General features: G+C 44.6%; 1 protein-coding gene across 4 annotated transcripts; it reads left to right on the forward strand.

Moving 5' to 3' along the window:
- The first annotated feature begins 825 nt into the window (after positions 1-825).
- arvcfa (ARVCF delta catenin family member a) lies at positions 826-17,252 on the forward strand. 4 transcript variants are annotated; one of them, XM_088280677.1, is made up of 17 exons: positions 826-851; positions 1,100-1,216; positions 2,866-2,988; positions 7,532-7,714; positions 8,209-8,708; positions 8,815-9,293; positions 9,956-10,139; positions 10,249-10,366; positions 11,469-11,640; positions 12,208-12,225; positions 13,467-13,594; positions 13,665-13,815; positions 13,929-14,121; positions 14,416-14,527; positions 14,786-14,873; positions 15,523-15,602; positions 16,278-17,252. In XM_088280677.1, exons 3-17 carry the CDS (start codon positions 2,968-2,970, stop codon positions 16,368-16,370), a joined length of 2,520 nt encoding a protein of 839 aa, XP_088136803.1. In that variant the 5' UTR covers positions 826-851; positions 1,100-1,216; positions 2,866-2,967; the 3' UTR covers positions 16,371-17,252. The 4 variants fall into 4 exon arrangements, with proteins under 4 accessions (XP_088136803.1, XP_088136804.1, XP_088136802.1 ...); XM_088280678.1 differs by lacking the exons at positions 826-851; positions 1,100-1,216 and adding an exon at positions 2,134-2,158; XM_088280676.1 differs by lacking the exons at positions 826-851; positions 1,100-1,216 and having other exon boundaries at positions 2,783-2,988.
- Positions 17,253-18,519: the final 1,267 nt, after the last annotated feature.

Here is an 18,519-nt window from a genome sequence, read left to right on the forward strand (position 1 = left end):
CAGTATAGAAAATGGATGGATGAATAATTTACCACCAAAAGTTGGCTTTTTTTTCATTTGAACTTTTTGAAATTCATTCTCAGTATCACACCATAGCAACATTGACTTCCCAAACACCGTCTGCAAACCATCTTTGATTTTCCTCCCGTAACAAGTGCCCCCACCATCACCCACCTCCCAAAAAAAGTGCGTAGATGCCTCATGCTGACCTAGATCTGGGCGGTTGACTGCCTTGCTTAGGGCTCATTGATTGTCATTTCCCTGCATCTCCTCCTCCCTCCTATCAGACGACATGAAGCTGCATTCAAAACTCATTTTGGATGCTATACTGATTTTCAAATGAACACAATTAACACCAAAAAGATCCAACCAGTTTATGACAGCCGTGTTTCTTTTTCCAACCCAAAAGATACTGGGGGACCTTTCGGTGCGTTCAAGGCCAACTGTGACCTTCTGCAGTGTTAATAAATATGCAGCAGTGGGCTCATATGAAAGTGCACACTCACTGATTGTTGTGTGTGTGCGTGTACGTGTGTGTGTGTTTACTGGAGTCACCCTCAGTTCTTCATGCCAGCCTGAACACAGCAGAGTGTGTGTGTGTGTGTGTGTGTGTGTGCGCGTGCGTGTTGGTTTAATTAGGACAAAATCTGCACTGAGTCCACAGGAAAGAAAAGAATGAGAAAGACCCTGCAGAGTCTGTGTGGGCTTTTCATCGCCATTCAACTGTGAACTGACGATATGAAGTCTGATGTAGTCATTTGCTGGCAGGATTTTATTATGCACCTGTTCCACCTGACACCATATGATGAGGAATTATGATACGAGATGGATAGATACAGTAGTTTTAATTGGTAAGTAAGGTCGTTAGCTACGATGTAAGCCAGATCATGTATTGATGATATGATATGATTCAAAGATTTGTTACATTTCATATGATGCATTGACAAAAGACAGTTGGAAATGTATTAGCTACGTAGCTAGCTTTCAATCTTATAGCTAGCAAGCTAGCTAGGTAGGTATCTTATATAAGAAAGCTAAGTCGGTATAGTTAAGGAAGTAGATAATTGATTTCCAACAGTCTTTTGTCTTTCTTTCATAGTTTTAACCTGGAAATGGATATTTGGGGCACTTTCACAGCAGCATGTACGATCGCTACAGCTAGCTTACGCACGCAGACACGTGGGCGCAAAGAGAGGAAGTCCTTTGTCTTTCTCTGGTGAGTATAATCTATATTTTAACTTACTTAGAACTTACTTGTCTTGATTGTCAACTGCTACATTGTAGTCTAGCGGATGGGACTCGTTTGGAAGTGTCTTTTTCCTGATTTAGTCATAATGCTATTCAAACTCAGATGGCTTTTGTCACTTCTTTCCTGCCGTGCATTGTTAGATTGCGTTTTTGAGTGTTGTTTTGCAAAGTGATGGTGGATGTGGTCAGTTAACGCCCCCAAAACTCAGTGCCCGCCACTGGAGAGATTTTTTCTTCTTATCAAATGAATTTGTTTTGATGGCCCGGATGACGATGCTAAGCGCAGTGTGAGCAATAAACGGCAAACCGCAGCGGCCAATTATCTGTGTTTTGTCATTCCCGTGAAAGGAGACGAAGAAGCGCAAAAAAAAAAAAATGCTCAAGAGCATTTGTGCAGTACAAAGCAGTCTGTTTGAGTCCTGAATCATAGAGAAAGGCTGCCGACACTTTATAGAGCTTGACACGTCTTTTATTTTTCTTTAAGGGTGAAGGTTACTGGCGGGAAAAAAATAAAAAATTTTTTTTGGACCATTTCCATGGAAGATGACGATTTGTGATCTTCTAGTTGGTGAGCTCACTTGGACAAAAGTTTTGGGACAATTCTATCTTGATCAGGAAATGAATCAGTCAGGGCAGGGAAGGCGTGTTTAGCTTTTGCTAAGTTTGTGATTTTTGATATGGGGGGGAAAAGATAAGCGACTGTATGCCCTCTCTGCAAAAATCTAGAATAATAACGTGAAATGTTTTTTTGTGCATCATAATTTAATGATGCAATCTCGTTCAAGGTGCTGCTCCTTCTGAAGGCATTATAATACGAAAGAAAAGAAAAGCAAAGTAGTTCTACTACTTTAAATGACTCGGGGAGGTATTGTAATACTCATTCATCATAGAGGATAAAGAATATATCGCTGTGAGTATTGTTGTATCATTTCCGTTCAAATATCTGTTGCTTAGAAAACCGCAACTATCGATGCTAACATTAGCACATCAGTGGTGTTTTCCATGAAATGTTAGCATTAAGCCAGCAGATCCTTCTTAAGGCTTTGACACCGATTCCTACAGCGAATAGGTGAGTTTGGGATTTGAATATGCAGGGGATGACTGACTGGAGTGCAAGTTGTGTTTTTTTTTTTTTTTTCTCACTGCCTCGCTACCAAACTAGAGCGGGCATCTCCCGGGCGCCAGCTGCATCTGCTTGCGAGCCCTTCGGGAAGTGTGTGTGTGTGTGTGTGTTTGATTGCTCCTATGTGTGTGTGTGTGCAGATTGCAGGGCGTTTTTTTTTGTTTTTTTTGCACTCACCCTGAGCCATTCCACACTGTGGATTCAGCACCTTGCTAATAGCGCACACATTAACTGCAGCTCCCATCAAGACGGGAGGCCTCCCCTAACACCCCCCCCCTCTCCTCCCCAACCACCACCCCCAAACCTGCCCCCTCCACATTTGTGTTGGACAAAATGTGTGCATGCCTTTGCGTCTGCCTGCAAAGTGTGTGTGCTGCTGAGGGTGAGGGAGGGTGCGCAGCAAAGAGGGAGGGTGGGAGGATGTGTGTGTGTGCGCGCATGTGTGTGCGCGCTGGATGGCTGTATGATGTTTGAACTGCCTCACATGCTCACAGGCAGGAATTAGGCAGAGGAGCGAAGGAGAAGGAGAAGGAGGAGGAGGAGGAGGAGGCACCTCATGCATCAATCTGTAGGGGAGAGCGGAAGGAGGTTCCACCATGCCTGCACATGTCAAGGAGGTACGTGAGTGCGTGTGTGTGTGTGTGTGTGTGTGTCCTCCTCTTCCTCTCCTGCGGCGATGGAAGCGTGTATTGTGCCGTTGTCATGCAGGAGGCATCAATTGCCTGCTGTTCGGTGCAGTCTCCTTGTGTTGCATGAGGAGGAGGAGGGCAGGATGCTCAAATCTTCATCAAGTGTGTGTGCGTGTGATCATAAAGGAATACAGGATGTCGATCTTTGGTTGTGCCAATGGAGAGGGTTGGAAAGGAGGAATCAAGTAGTGTACACATGCGTGCACCCAGTGTGGCGAGTGTGCTGCCATGATGTATCACATTAAATGTGACCATGCAGCATTTAACTATTTGAGGCCAAGTGCAAAGTCGCAACAATAGCAACTTTTAGAGGAGAAAATACTTGCAGAAGAAGACAGCATTGTATGTGTTGGATCAGGTCATGGATGGCAGTATGTAACATTATATACAGTATGATAATAAGACTTATTGTCATTTTGAATTCTGAGCATTTAGATGTTTTTTTTATTTCAACTTAATTTATTTTCTTTTTTTGGGGGGTTCTTTGAATGCAGCACATATGACTTACAGGAAGGCGTTATTTTGTAAATGAATTCATTAATACATTGAATAAGATTATTTTATTAAAATGTTTTATTATTTTTTTTATTCAATATAATTGAGTTAAAATGATAATTTTCCATTCCATATTGACATTTTCATCCAATGGGGCATTTTTAATGAATTAAACTCAATTCACATTCATTTTGATTGAATAAAATTTGTATTTATTATCATGTATAGATTTTTAAATGTTTCATTATCATTGTTAGTTTTATTTTTGATTAGTATTTTAATCTTCATAGTTTTTTTTTCCAATTAGATTCATACTAAAAAGTCACCATATAAAAAAACATATTAACTGCAAAGGCAATTTTCCACTATTCTTCATTTAATTAAATTTCTAGTGAAATGCCTTATATCTTTTTTCTCATTAATTTCTCGGTTTATTGGCTGGGAAATCCGCTTTCTTCCTGGTGAGGCATTCAAGGTCCATTTTTGTTTCTGAGTTTCCGCCTTATTATGTTTGACGCGCGTGTATGTCGTTCAACATGAGTAAATCAGCGTCTGGCAGAGCGGGAACCAAGTTATGACATCATCACGTTTGAGTGAGATGAACAATGACACGCTGACCGCCTGCTCCAGCTAATATGCACGACTTTTTCTTCAGGATTTATGTTGAGTTCGGAGGTTTTATGAGTTAGCCGTGCCCTTGAGCTGGATACTAAAAGTCTGTCCAATAGACTCCGTGCAGCTGGCCTCAATAAGGATCCTCAGAATTTTCCCTCCCTTGTGATCAAAGTCAGCAAAGGCCAGATTGTCGGAAAGATTATCCTGAGTGATCATCCTGCGGTGCGAGATGCGTCAAAAGTGATTTTTATTTTTTAAATATATATTTTGGGGCAAGATAGGAGAAGATGTGGGGAGGCAAAATCACTCTTAACACACACCGCACCGCCGGATAATTGTTGAGGACAATCTTTTGGAAACATCGGATAATCTGGCCTTTGTTGACTTTGATTGTGCGTGATGGCAAAAGACTGCAATTTGGCCCAATTGTCTATATGTGCCTTTTTGGGCCGAAGCTGACTCCAATTGCGATGATTGCTGGCAGAATCATTACACCGCCCAAATCAGCGCTTTTCAGGAGACCCCCAAAACGGCAAGCATTAACATGACATCGTTAAAAAGCGCAAGCCATTTTCAACATTTGGGATTGGCCGAAAACTTGTTAAAAGAACTCCCACATGTGCCGACCGACCAAAAGTATAGATTTGCGGAAAAATATGAATTTGACCAAATTGTAACATCAAAGGTTATACAGTACAATACATATGTCATTTTATTTCTTTTTTAATGTCTATCTTAAAGGGGAAGTCAACCCAAAAGTTTTCATTTCAAGAATATGTTCCACGCCGGCCCGCAAGTCATAAATGGCATTCTGATTATATTGTGTTTGTGGAATATGAGCTAAGCGGTAAAATCCATCCGTTATTTGCCATCGCAGGCGGGTGGCCATTTTATCACCTGTCTGATAATGTGATCACAGTTGCCACGTGTAGACTAGTGAAGGCACATGGAACATTTTATTGTCAAGAATATTTTTGGGTTGACTTCCCCTTTAAGAAATGCACGTTTCCATATCATCGTTTCACGAAACGTGAAAAGCCGAAGCGATAAAGCCATACATTTATTTCCGTTATTCTTGTTTGTATTTTGTATTTGTAACTTACTGACTTGTGTTTATTCATTTGGTGAAATTTCATGAAATAGTCTCAGTGGGTGATTAAAAGACTGCAAGCAATTAGTTTCTTTTTCCAAATCGTTCGGCCCTAGTTGTGTTCCCCACTTGTTGTATTTATTTTTTTTTTTCCGAGCTCCCGTCAGATTGGGAGCGATCATTTCGACCCATTTGGCCGGGGCGAGTGCACTTTTTAGTGACGCTGCAGTGACTTATTTGAATAAGCTTTGACTCAGAGCTGGCCTGTCGTCCCCTCTGGAGCTTGACTCATCAGACTGAGGGGACGACAACAAGCGGGGCCCTTGTCTGTCCAGACGCTATCGTCCCACCAATCCTTCATCAAGCTGTCTGCAGACGACGCAGCTAAACATAAAACATCCAATCAAATACCCCCTGGAGGTGTTTGGGGGGGGTCGTCGTTGCATGACCCTTCCATCTCCACGTTTGGGATGAGGAGATGAGAGGCTCTTGTGTAAGACGAAGCAAAAAGCTCTCGTGTCCTTTTTTGTTGCCGTGCAGCAGAGTTGAGTCGGGTTCTTCAGAGCCGCAGAGCGAGGAAGAGAATGAGAGAGGGAGCCCAATCGGTGGCGTTGATTAGCTTTTCGCCATTTTATCTGCACGAGCGTGCACTCTATTGCGCCTCCGTCCATAGAACGGATGAATTTCACATAAGCTTTATGTGTCCGATGGGATTTTTTTTTTTCCTTCATTTTTATTTCTATGACCAGCTCCCGTCTGTTTTTGTCAGGCAGCAAACCTCGTACGAAACAAACACGGTCTCATTATAAAAGTTTCACATCCAGCCATCCGTTTTCTATAACTTGTCCTCATTAGGGTGGCCGCTGTGCTGGCTATCTTTTAGCCAATCACGCGGAAAATATGATTCGTCGTCTGATATCAGATCTTTTAAATTAGGCAAGAATTGTCAATTTGTTTTTCTTTTGCACATTATAACATAAGACAAAGTACTGACAAAAAAAAAAAACAGTAATAAATCAGCCTAGACCTGCTTACAAAACTTTTTTATTTTTTTTCAACAAAACAACGCATGTGATTTGATTTGTTGGGCCACGTTAAACGATGCGCCGGGCCGGATCGGGCCCCCGTCCCCTGAGTTTGACACCTTTAGCATCTCCAATGAACCTTCGCTGAGCTTAGGTGCGAGAAGTGGGGTACACCCTAAAGTGGTCGTGGGCCAGGCACAACAAACGGGGGAAGTGGCCCAAATCCAAGTTGCCGCACGGGAGCGAGTGGCGCTCTCATGCCAGCCTCCATTAAGTTTTTTTTTTTTTCCACCACAGCTCCATCTGCTGGATGGATTGCACGAAACCCTAATACAAAATCAATGCAGCATATTTCATCCGGGGCTGTCGGGAGTTATTTCTTTTCATATTTGTCTGGGAAATGATGTCTTATACTCCACGTTTACTCCATTTAATCATCCCCTGTAATGGTGTCATGGATCATTTGTCGTGGATTTTCAATGGATGCAATCAAAAGGCTGTCAGGAGTGAAATGACAATCAGTTACGGATTAACTCGTTAGTGCGCTCAAGAAGTTTCCTCCCACAAACGCGCCAAAGAAAGAAAAGACGACTGCATTCAACTTTTGATTGAACGGGAGTTTCAACAGCGTCTACTGCATTCTAATTAGTTGGGAACTTTTATGACACTTAATTTGACATGACCCGACCTTAACCTTCAGGAAGGGATGGAAAAATTTAGTTTGCAAAAGGGTGAGGCAGAGTGGCAGCAAAATAGTTTTGCGTACTTTGAAGTTGAGGTGGGCGGTTGTTCAAATATTATTTTAATGTTGTTATAAATGACAGTTAATTAACATTGAAACATCTTCACTTTTCTCTTCAGTTAAAATAAGGACAGTCAGTTGAAGACAAACAAAGTTGAAGTTCTTCTCCTGTTGGTTGTCCATTCAAAGAAAATCTTTTTCTCATGTGTTTTCTGCAAGACGTTCGCCGTCATTTTGAGTTGGTGTCAAAATAAAACAAATGTGCTCCGTCAAATCACTGCGTAAAGTTTGGCAAAGTGCAGAGAAAGGACACGTTTATAGACGTCGGTATGAAAGTTTGCTGATTGTTATGCTTTTGAAAGGAAGAACGCCATTTTTTCAATGTTTATCGGTCCAATTGCAAAATGTGTTTGTGCTGACAGGGAATGTTTGAAATGCCGCTGAGCTGTCATCCCCCGACTATTTGTGTGTGTGTGTGTGTGTGTGTGTGTGTGTGGCGTTTAGGAGCAGAGCTCCGAGGGGCCTCCCGCATTGTCACCCTCACATGAGGGGAAGCACGCGGCGGTGGATCCGCCATCCGCCACCCACAACAACAACGACGAAGTGGACACGTCCGTCGCCTCCGCCATGACGTCCACCAACGATAGCTCCACCGAGGCCGACACGCCTCTGCAGACCGACACAGAGGTGCCACTCACTCACTCACGGTGCTTTAGTCATTCCCAGAGTCTCCCAAAAATGATTTTGTTACATGCTCCCGACCCAAAAGAAAAATAATCCCGCTGCACTTTTTCCACCACGTTTTTGACCAACTGTGTGCCCAAGCAGTCAAAATGGAAAACCATTTTCATCGTCTTTGGAACGTCGGCCGGACCTTGACATTTTCATTAGACTCAAACATAAACTTATTTTCAATGAAGAGGGGGTCATTACTCCTTGGCAGCGAAGAGGGTCTCGTTAATTAACGGGAGGGAAGATGATGAGATGTGATCGCCGCTGTGGGAAATAAGCAGGAGCTTGCGTTACGTTGCAAGTTCCGATGTCGGGGAAAAGAAAAGAAAAACAAAAGATCATTAAACTGTGGAACGGAGCGGGCCCTATGTGGCTCCCGGGCCACACTTTGCCCACCTTCAACGCATGTAATCTGATGACGTGCACACATCACATTTGTGTGTTTCTAGGAGTTGAAGGCTGTGGATCAGGAAGTTGACCGGAAGCCCGGCGAGCTGCACGAGGACAACCTTCATCCGTCATCTGCGCCAGTCCGAGTTGACGAGAAACCCTCCGTAGGGGAACCTGCTCCTGACGCGGAACCTTCTTCAACAGCCGTTCAGCCGGCCAACCCGGACAACCGGTGCCGGGTTTACGCCCTCCCTGACGGCTACACAGCCCCCGGGGGGGATTTACGTGCCAACTACGGCAGCCTGTCCCGCGGCAGCAGCGCCGTCCACGGCTACTGGCCAAGCAAAACCTTCCAGCCTGGGGCGCACTTCACGTTGCCCTTCCTGAGGGACAGCTACGCGCCAGCGGGATTCAGCAGCCCGACGGGCGACGACCAGTCGGACAACCCCGCGGACATGAGGAGCGACCACCCGGCGGCGACTTACGCCACTTTGGGAGGGATTCACAACTTCAGGCCCATCACCACCATGGAGCTCCTCAGGGAGCCCTCGAGAACCAGGTCGCAATCTTATCGAGTCTCACGATTCAGTTTTCAACGATGGCAGAATGTGAATATGAACGTAAAAATGTGCTGTTGAACGTCTATATCATTTTTGTTTTTCAAGAAGCGGCTACGACGACGCCTTCATGGCACAGCTGGAGGGCAGCCTGAACCCTTTCTTCCAGGCCATGTGTCGAGCGCAGACCTTGCAGTTCCCCCACAAGCGCAGCAGCATGGTGAGCCTGGACAGCATTCGCAGGGACCCTCGCTGGAGGGACCCCAACCTGCACGAGGTCATCTCCATGCTGGGCCACCCAATGGACCCGGTCAAGTCCAACGCCGCCGCATACCTGCAACACCTGTGCTACGAGAACGACCGCATCAAGCAGGAGGTGCGCCAGCTGAACGGGGTCCCCATGCTGGTGGACCTGCTGGACCACCCCAAAGCCGAAGTCCACCGCAAGGCCTGCGGAGCTCTGCGGAACATATCCTACGGGAAGGACCACCGCAACAAAATGGCTATCAACAACTGCGACGGCATCCAGGCTTTGGTTCGACTGCTGAGGAAGACGAGCAGCATGGAGGTCAAAGAGTTAGTCACAGGTACAGTTTGGGCTCTCGCAGACATTTCTTCACACTCGGGCCAATTTTTAATATCTCGACTGATTTTTAAAAGGTGAGACTCCCCAAAGGCCTAATTGTGGCTGTCTCTGAAAAATGAGCTTGACTGATTATCATCCGGCGTGATTGATTTTTTTCTTTTCAGAGATCAGTTATGGCCCACTCGTAAATGTGACAAATTTCATCTTGACAATTACATTTTTTTTTTCATTTCAGAAGACCCCACACGAGGATTATAATTATTTTGTACTTTTCATTACAGTTTATTTTTTATTATATTTTGATTTGATTATTTATTTATTTATTTTTCAATTCCGTTAGTTTTAATTAGCTGTTAGAGCAAGTGTGCCGGTTTTTATTTGTTTTTCTTTTTTTCTTTTTAGTTTAGGTTTTATTCGTTTTAGTATTAGTTTTTTTTTTTATTTATGGAGTGCGAGATATAGTCATAAAAATGGTCAATGGGATTTGTGAAATAAAGTAAAGGAAATGACCTTTTTGGTTGTCAAGTGCTCTTTGTGTAAAAACGTGCACATGGTCCCTGAAATCCGCCGAATGATGGCTCGTATTTTGAAAAACCGGTCGGTGGAGTCACTCGTATCCCGCGGCGCCGCTGCTCACGGTTTTGTTGGCTTCTGCACCTCCAGGCACTTTGTGGAATCTGTCATCGCATGAACCCCTGAAGATGACGGTCATCAACCACGGCCTGCAAACGCTCAATGAAGAAATCATCATCCCCCACTCGGGCTGGAGGAGAGAGCCCGCCGACCCGTCTAAGCGGCACAGCGCCGAGTGGACCACCGTCTTCAAGAACACGTCGGGATGTCTGCGGTAACCTTGGCCGCCGGCGGGCAAATAAATGAAAAAAAGCTGTATCATTTGTTCTTTTTTTTTTTGGGCGGGGGAGCGCTTTTGATGAAAGTCGATGTCGTTGCCGTAGGAACGTCAGCTCGGACGGAGCCGAGGCCCGACAGCGGCTGAGGGAGTGCGAAGGCCTCGTGGATGCGCTCCTGCACGCCCTCCACTCCGCTGTTGTCAACAAGGACACGGACAACAAGGTGGGTGCACAAAAGCCTTCAGTGGGTCGTCTGCGGATTTCATCCACCTCACTAAGAGTCCACCGCGAGCATGTCACAATCGTAGAAAGCAGCAGGAGTGATCGGAAAAATATTCACTTTGTGAGCACTCGCTGAAACACTCGACTTTCTCTGTCCACTTTCATTTCCTTAGCGCCGCTCATCTTTACGGAAGGTCAAAAAGTCAAGTGGAAATGTCAGGAAGAGGCTCCGCCCCAACAAAGTCAATCAATCAAGAGTGCACCTCCTATTGGGCTCACATCAGAAGTACAGGGAAAATAAAACAAGGTTTATTCATATCATTTTTCAAGTTGGGCGGGCCGGATTAAAACGTTTAATGGGCTGCATGTGGCCCCCGGGCCGTAGTTTGCCCATGGCTGCTTTGTCGAGTTTTGCGCCAGATAGGCAACAGTATAAAACTGGGAGAGTGAATAAAAAAAACACACCATTGGCGAGTGACGTGACGGGCACCCCTGCCCTTAAATGCGAACGTGAGCGTGACGGATTGTTCGTCTAGATGTGCCCTGCGACCATCCAACTTTTCTGGCCAAAAGCCAGCTGGGATGGGCTCCAGCTCACCTGTGACCCAAATGAGACCAAGAAAAGGGATGGTCGGACCATTTGCTGCCGACGTCGGCTCACTGGCCCACTTGCCGCCAGCGCTGCGCTGCGTGGTTCTTACTCTCCATGTGCTGCTTTAAGAGTTGGCTGGCAAATGATGGAAGTTGATGTCAGAACACGGAAGAAGAGGCTCGGAGGGGGCAGGAAGCGTCACATCTCATTGGAGTGATGTTGTTTTGGATGCAGCCACTGGAGGGGTTGGGAGCTGCGAGGGGAGCGGAGGGGGGGGTTTAAATGTTCTAGTCCTATTGGCTCCAAGTCAGGAAGCATTACTTTTATGTGTCATTAAAGCGTCACACTCCATCAAGTTAATTGAGACTCTGCGCCAAAGCTGCCAAGTGCAATGCGCGCCGCACGCATGCACGCACCATATCGCCAGGCTGCAGGAATGCAAATTAACGAGACATTTCATTGACGACACTTAACCAACGGGAATCCGTCTTGTCCCTTATCTTCCGTTTAGTCGGTGGAAAACTGCGTGTGCATCCTGCGAAACCTTTCCTACCATGTGCACAAGGAGGTGGCGGGCGTGGAGCGCCTGCAGGAGCCTCACGTCACGCAGCTCATGAGGTCAGTGGCGCCGCACCGGAAGAAGAACAACGAGCCCGACCGCTTCGGAGGCAAAAGACCCAAAGGTTGGTGCGCGCCACGTTTTGCATCGCCTCCTCGCCATTCTTATTCCGTGCTTCCGTGCCATTCATTTGCCAAACTGCAGGGGGCGCATCAAGCTGTTTCTTCACTCTCAGAATAGGAAAGTAGGAGTGACTTCATGGATTTTTCAACACAAATGATGCGGCAACACATGGAGACTGACAATTTAACTGCATTCAGTCACTTGTTGTAGTCTCTGCGTGGAATGATGAACATTACTGTTGACGAGTGTCACCACGTTATCTATGAAATGAATTCAAAAAGACACACATAAACTGTAAAACATCTACCGTTGACTTTTATGTCAACATTGTTAATTAGCACATTGATGCGAAAGTGTAGAGTCATTTCCTTAATGTGTGCCTGTCCTCTGTCTTGATAGAGGTCAGACACAATTAGATTTCTTAATGATGGGGAACTGACATGTTTTCTTAATTCAGGCACATCAATTTGGAGAGTTTCTATGATTTCTATCTCACTTGTGTGTTTCCTGTCCACTGTCATCTCTCTAACATGTCTTTTCTTTCTTTCCTCTCCATCACGTTCTTCAGAAGAGTGGTTCACCCATGGTCAGTAACTGCCTTTTTTGGGGAAGGGGGGTATATTTTTACATTTGCTTTTATCTGTTTATCTTCTCAGAGGCGGGAAAAATTCCTCACCACACGCAAATACGATTATCGTCTGACGACCTCCCCTTTTGTACAGTCGATGAGTGCCCGTCAAACACGCACGCAGCGGCTTGCTTGTTTGCTTTGTATGCATGGCGCTGCGGTGAGCTGCGAGGGGGAACTCGTTGAAATGCAAGACCACGCGTCAGCACCTGCCCCGCTCGAGGACACTTGCATTACTGCAACGGAATGACCCGGCAGCTGAAAGAGGGCCACTATCCCCGTCAATAAACCGCAATTTCCACCGTCGCTTATCATTGCGGGTGCCCAAATATCTTTTGTTGTATCGGACACGTCAAACGTCGCTGGAAAGAGATGAGTGCAGATGAATGCAAATCTAGCACGTTGCACTTTTTCAACGTGAAGTCTTTTTTTTGGCAAGCGACCAGAAATTTGGATTAGCGGACGGCGGACTCAGCTTGAGTTGATCGTACAGCAGCTCACCTCATTGCGAGCAGATTATGACCTCCACCGTTTCTCTATTGTTTGTGAGAGGAAATAGTAAAAAAAAAGGTGCATGTTTAGGACTATTTTCTCAGATGTTGGTTGTGTACCCAAAAGAGTCGACTTAACTCAAATAAGCGCCTTTACTCCCTTTTCCTGCCAGAAAAAAAAAATTGTGATTTAATTTGCTGAAACAGTTCCCTTCATTCCCCATTAAATAATGGAATAAGGTGAACATTCAAGCATACTGTGGATCTCAAAAGTCTGCACACCCCTGTTCAAAATCAAAGTTTTTCCTGAAAATGAGACCACGATAATAATTTTAAGAAACTTCTTCATTCATTACATAAAGTGGTTGCATAAGTGTGCACCCCCGCTTATAAGTGGCGATATGGCTGTGTTGGGATTTCACTAATCAGTCAAATACAGATTAAATGGGAGTCAGAACACACCTGGCATCATTTAAAAGGCCTGCGATGAACCCCAAACAAGCTGTTCTAGTAGGCTTTTCCTGCCATCATTTTTCAATTTGAGTTGTACTGGTTGTAGTTGACATAAATGGTGGAAAAAGGTTGTTGTTCATAAAATGCGGTCATTTGAGCAGGGGTGTGCAGACTTTTTTTTATATCCGCTGCATGCAGCAGGTGAATGTGTCAAATTTGATGCTGCTTCAAACTTTGTCTGTTTTGGCATCCCAGGTTTGAAGATGCTGTACCAGCCCGAGGTGGTGCGGCTTTACCTGTCTCTGCTCGGCTGCAGTCACAACGCCAACACCTTGGAGGCGGCCGCCGGAGCCCTGCAGAACCTCGCCGCCGGACACTGGACCGTGAGTGGACGCTCGCTTCTCACGGCACAAAGCAGCCAATTGCCTTTCAACCGGATGTTTGTTCTCATAGTGGTCCAGCTACATTCGAGCCACGGTGCGAAAAGAAAAGGGTCTTCCCATCCTAGTGGAGCTGCTGCGCTCCGACGCCGACAAAGTGGTGCGAGCGGTGGCCATCGCGCTCCGTAACCTGGCCATGGACAGACGGAATAAAGACCTGATAGGTAAACAAACAACCTGGCCGCGTGCTCGCTTTGAGTTGGACTGAAGTGGAGCACAACTCAACTTTATTTGGAGAAGTCTTTGCACTTTATGACTTCCCTCCACTGGTCTGCAGGCAGCTACGCTCTGAGGGACCTGGTGGCCAACCTGCCGTGCGGCCAGCAGCGGCCAGCCAAAAACCTGGAAGGGGACACGGTGGTGTCGCTCCTCAACGCCATTCACGAGATCATCAGCGACAGCCAGGAGAACGCCAGGGCGCTCATCCACGGACACGCCGTCCAGAAACTGGTGGCCATCAGCAGGTCCAGGTGAAGCTCGACGTTGGTGGAGGCCGACTTTGCTTTCGACGGGCATTCCCACCAACCGACAATTCTTAAATGAGCCTAGTTTGATGCTAGAACCGTTCGACTGTGTTTGCTCTGACTCGGCTAAAATTGACAGCTGGTGTTTTTGGCTTTTGTTTTTATTCTTGCAAAAAAGCACAACTTTTTTTCTTCTCACAATACAACTTCATTGTATCATTGCTGTCATTATTTTATTTTATGCTAGCTTGGTGATATCAGCTTTCATTCATTTTTTTGTTTTCTTTTCTTTTACTTGAGCCAATCAACACGTGAAACCAGGGCCGCCTCCCACGTGCTTCAGACCATCTGGGCCTACAAAGACCTGAGGAACACCCTCAACAAGGCGGGCTGGAACAAAAGCCACTTTAAGGTATTACGGACAAACTGTATTTAGGAATAAAGAGACATATTATACATTATTGCACAATTCCAAACAGTTCCTAGTTGCCAATGTCAAGTACTGATTTCATTACTCGCATGAGAGGAGGCAAAGTTTTTAGTTGATCGATGAAAGCACTCCACAAACCATTAAAAGATGTATTTGCCATCATCCTGTAAGTCTCGTATAAGATAAATGCCAAAAAAAAAAAGGCATTTTTGTGACATTTTTCTCAACTGTCTTCCAAAGCCGACAGCATCGGGAGTCACGAAAAAGTCCAAGACTGTGAAGCAAAGCGGCGATGACATCACTTTGCCTCTCATGGACAAATCACAAGGTCAGAAAACATTTTTCATGAATTTCAAATGTTATTTGATAATAGTCGACCAAAGCGAAATGAGTGGGGAGAAAGCTGTGTTCAAACAGACCAAAGGGGGCTCGAGTCGTTAGGGGGGGGGGGGGGGGGGGGTGTCGAAGGCGAACGAGGCGGCGTCAAGGTTATTGGTACGCAGACCTGTCGGCACTGGAGACGAGGGTTGGTTCCGTGCATTCTAAAGAGTTCCGAGGTGGGATTAAGTCACAAAGCGCTGGGCTTGTGCCGAAATCTTTTATTTCACAATTCGCTCAATTTCTTTTTTTTTTCTTTTCACAAATCTAAAAAATCTTTTGGAAAAGGAAAACGGGTCCCCATGAAATTCATTGGCTGCTGACCGACAAATCATTTTGGTGTCCATTTACCATTTGGATGAAGGTACGTCTGAATGACACATTTCGACGACTCCACAAGGGGGCACAAATTCTGCATTCAAATTCTAATTTTGTGCAAAACCATTCCACATGCAATTAATTTGGGGCGTGTTGCTGTCCCTCCGCAGCAATTCTGCCTTGCGCAACCGCGACATAATGCACACGCCACAAGTCGTCACTGCTTGTCTGTAAATGCTGCGCATAGCATGATCTTCTAATACACTGCATTTATTTTGCAGACGTGTTTTCCAACAGTTTAGAGTCAACAGACAGAGCGGAAGATGGAATTGGACCTGTTGTTGAACGAGACCCTGTCTTGGTAAAATCATGTTTATCAGACCCGATTTCCATGTGCAGTGGTGCCTTGAGATAGGGGTGACCTCACTTACGACGATTTCCAGATACGAGCCACGGTTGGGATGATTTTTTTTCTTTCTTTCACTGCGAATCTCAACTCAACTCTCTTCACAATCAGCAGCATTTGGCAAACAGTAAACAAATCTTTTGTATTAAAACTAGCTCAGCCTTTCAGTACACTCGTTTCACGCTCATGCTAAATAGCCTCCATTGCAATGTTGCAATCCTTTCAGCAACACGGTGAACACAAATGGTGCAGCAACATATGTCAACTGACACTGTAAGAGTACGCACAGTTCCAAATAATATCAGTGCCGCACCGATGAGCAGAAGAGCAGCTCATTCAATTAGCACGGCGTGACAAAAACTGAAAAACAAATTTAATTATGTTTTTTTGTACCGTACGACACATTTCTGACCAGGAGGGCTGTAACGTTTTAATGGCATTTACATTCATTTCCGTGGGAAAAGATGATCTGCGTTTTGAGGGTGGACGCAGAACGACTCAAACGTGTATCTCCAGGCACCACTGCGGTTCCTATTTTGCATACTTTGCATCCTACTCCTGCGATTGCCGACTTGCGCCACCGTTTAGTCCAATAACGTTTGCATATCTGTCCCTCCCACCCCCGCGCAGGCGATAAGCGAGAGGAAACACTTCATCCGAGCTGGCAGGCCCGCCGTGGGCCTCATGGATAACAAACCTCCGCCGCTGGACTCGTGGGTGTGAAGGCCACGACGCGGCCGTTTAGCAGTCCGACAACACGACACGCGGTAGAGACACTCGCTAGCGGCCCACATGCACATTTATGCAAACCGATCCGACGCGTAGTATCAACAATTCCAGTACCAGTAGTTTTTCTTTTGATCCTAGGGAATGACGTGCCAAATATTTATCTTAAGCTTATTTGTTTCTAGATTTGAGGAGTGTATAGGAGGACGATCATGTTCAAGAACACACTTTAGGCAAACGGTATGAAGTAGTTTGAAATATGCAAGCCGCGGTAGACGTACGACTCCAAAGAGAATTGAAATGGTTTGACCGCACACAGAAGCGCTTAAACATTGCAATGAGATGACGCTGCTAGTTTATAATTCATTGAAATAAAAATGTTCTGTCTTGGAAGAAGAAACTTTCCCACTATTCTAAATAATAATAATCCAAAAATTGGGGTCCGCCATATGTAGAAGTATATTTTACAATTACAGCGAGCCGGGCGCCTTTTAAGGGTGGTGTTCTATCACTGGCAAAATGAATAAATATCAATTTTCATCATTAATAATAAATGATAATAATTATGAATATGACACGAGTACTCACAACGTCTGTGTGCCATTTGCAAAAGTGCCCCGCCGTCCCCCTTTGAATCCTGAGATGAGATATGTAAATGTGTAATCAAAAGGACTGTTAATAAGCTAAATGGATGCATTTATATTGTGATATTTATTATATCGAATAGCCATGTTAAGAATCCGAGGTCTTAGAGGAAGGGTCGCACTAGCGGTCCGTCACTGGTCCTTTACGTTCAAGTACAAAGTCTGGTTTGTAGTCGCTCGCTCCCTTTTTGCATTGCGATGTTGAATGAAAATAAAGTGTGTGTAGAATTTCTCATTTTCCTTTCCTATCCGTCTTATCTTTTCCACCCCGATGGCAAGAGAAAGTGCTCTAAGAGGCTTTTAAATTGTAATTAAAAGCAAAGTAGCAGATTTGGGGTTAGAACAGCAGCATGTGTTGTTTGTTGAAGCTGCTTTTTGCTTCTTGGCAGTCACTCCAGTGCAGCATTTCAAAAAGCCTAAATCACTTCCTGGACACGCTCAAAAGGGGAAAAGAAAAAGGACTCCAAGTCGTAATGTTATTAGCAAAAATAGTAGTCTTTTCACAACAATTGCCAAAATCCTCAATTGTCTTCATCTTAATACAGATTGCCTCTAATATTACACGTTATATATTTATTTATTATTATTATTTTTCAAAATTCTGATTTCTTTTTTCATAAAAAAATACATTACTTGTTCTCTTAGTTTCAAATTTGGTATTTGCACCATATTGTCGTCATGCTCCAATTTGTTCTCATTTAATGGGTGTGTTTTCTTGTCAAATGTTTCATATTGTAATGTAAGATTTTTTTTTCTCCAAGGAATACAGTTTTAATCTTATGCGACTTCCTCCCCTCAAAAAATACAATACAGCACAACTTTATTGATATAGCGACTCTTTCTCTTAAAATGACAACCCCATCGACTTTACGAGAATTAAATCTTTTTGTCGCCCTAATACAGTCAAACCTTCTCTGTTTATTTTAAATACGATCTACAAGAATTAATCTCTCCCAACATTGGCATCATTAATTGGAAAATGTCCTTTTATTCTCCATTTTAATTTCAAAATAACATGATTAATCACTTTTGACACTGACAGATGAACGTGATTAAAACGCTGTTTTTTTCCCCCCCGCCTGTTTGCAAAACACATAATTGAGCTCATTGAATTAATTTGTCTCGAATTAAGATGATGAACTACGGTAGCCTTCCCGAATCCTCTCCGGGTATTAAAATAGCACAGCGGCAATCTTGATCGTACAATAAACTGTAAGATATTGGAGCTGCGTGTATGTTTGTGAAAATCCCTCTGGTGCGCTTTTCTTGTTTGCCTAACAATGAGTTATTATTGTTGCTCTTTGGTTCTCCTAAAACCGAGGCTTATAGGACAAACAAAACCCCGGAGTCATTAATCTCCAAATATGAGGATGATTTATTTGTGACGAGACAAAGCGAAGACTATTGTGAGCGGCAATATGTTCCTTGGGGGAGTTTAATGACTTTGCGACTAAAGGCATCTTCAGTTTGGCGACTCAGCAATGACTCAGCAGCAGATTATG

This window comes from Idiotropiscis lumnitzeri, chromosome 18 (assembly GCF_059441095.1).
Source record: "Idiotropiscis lumnitzeri isolate Australia: NSW breed Sydney's pygmy pipehorse chromosome 18, RoL_Ilum_1.0, whole genome shotgun sequence".
Taxonomy (NCBI): Eukaryota; Metazoa; Chordata; class Actinopteri; order Syngnathiformes; family Syngnathidae; genus Idiotropiscis; species Idiotropiscis lumnitzeri.

Coding starts and splice junctions, on each gene's coding strand:
- arvcfa (XM_088280677.1), top strand. CDS start 2,968: ATGCCTGCACATGTCAAGGAG. Junction 7,715..8,208: donor CTCTGCAGACCGACACAGAG/GTGCCACTCACT, acceptor GTGTGTTTCTAG/GAGTTGAAGGCTGTGGATCA. Junction 9,294..9,955: donor GGTCAAAGAGTTAGTCACAG/GTACAGTTTGGG, acceptor CTGCACCTCCAG/GCACTTTGTGGAATCTGTCA.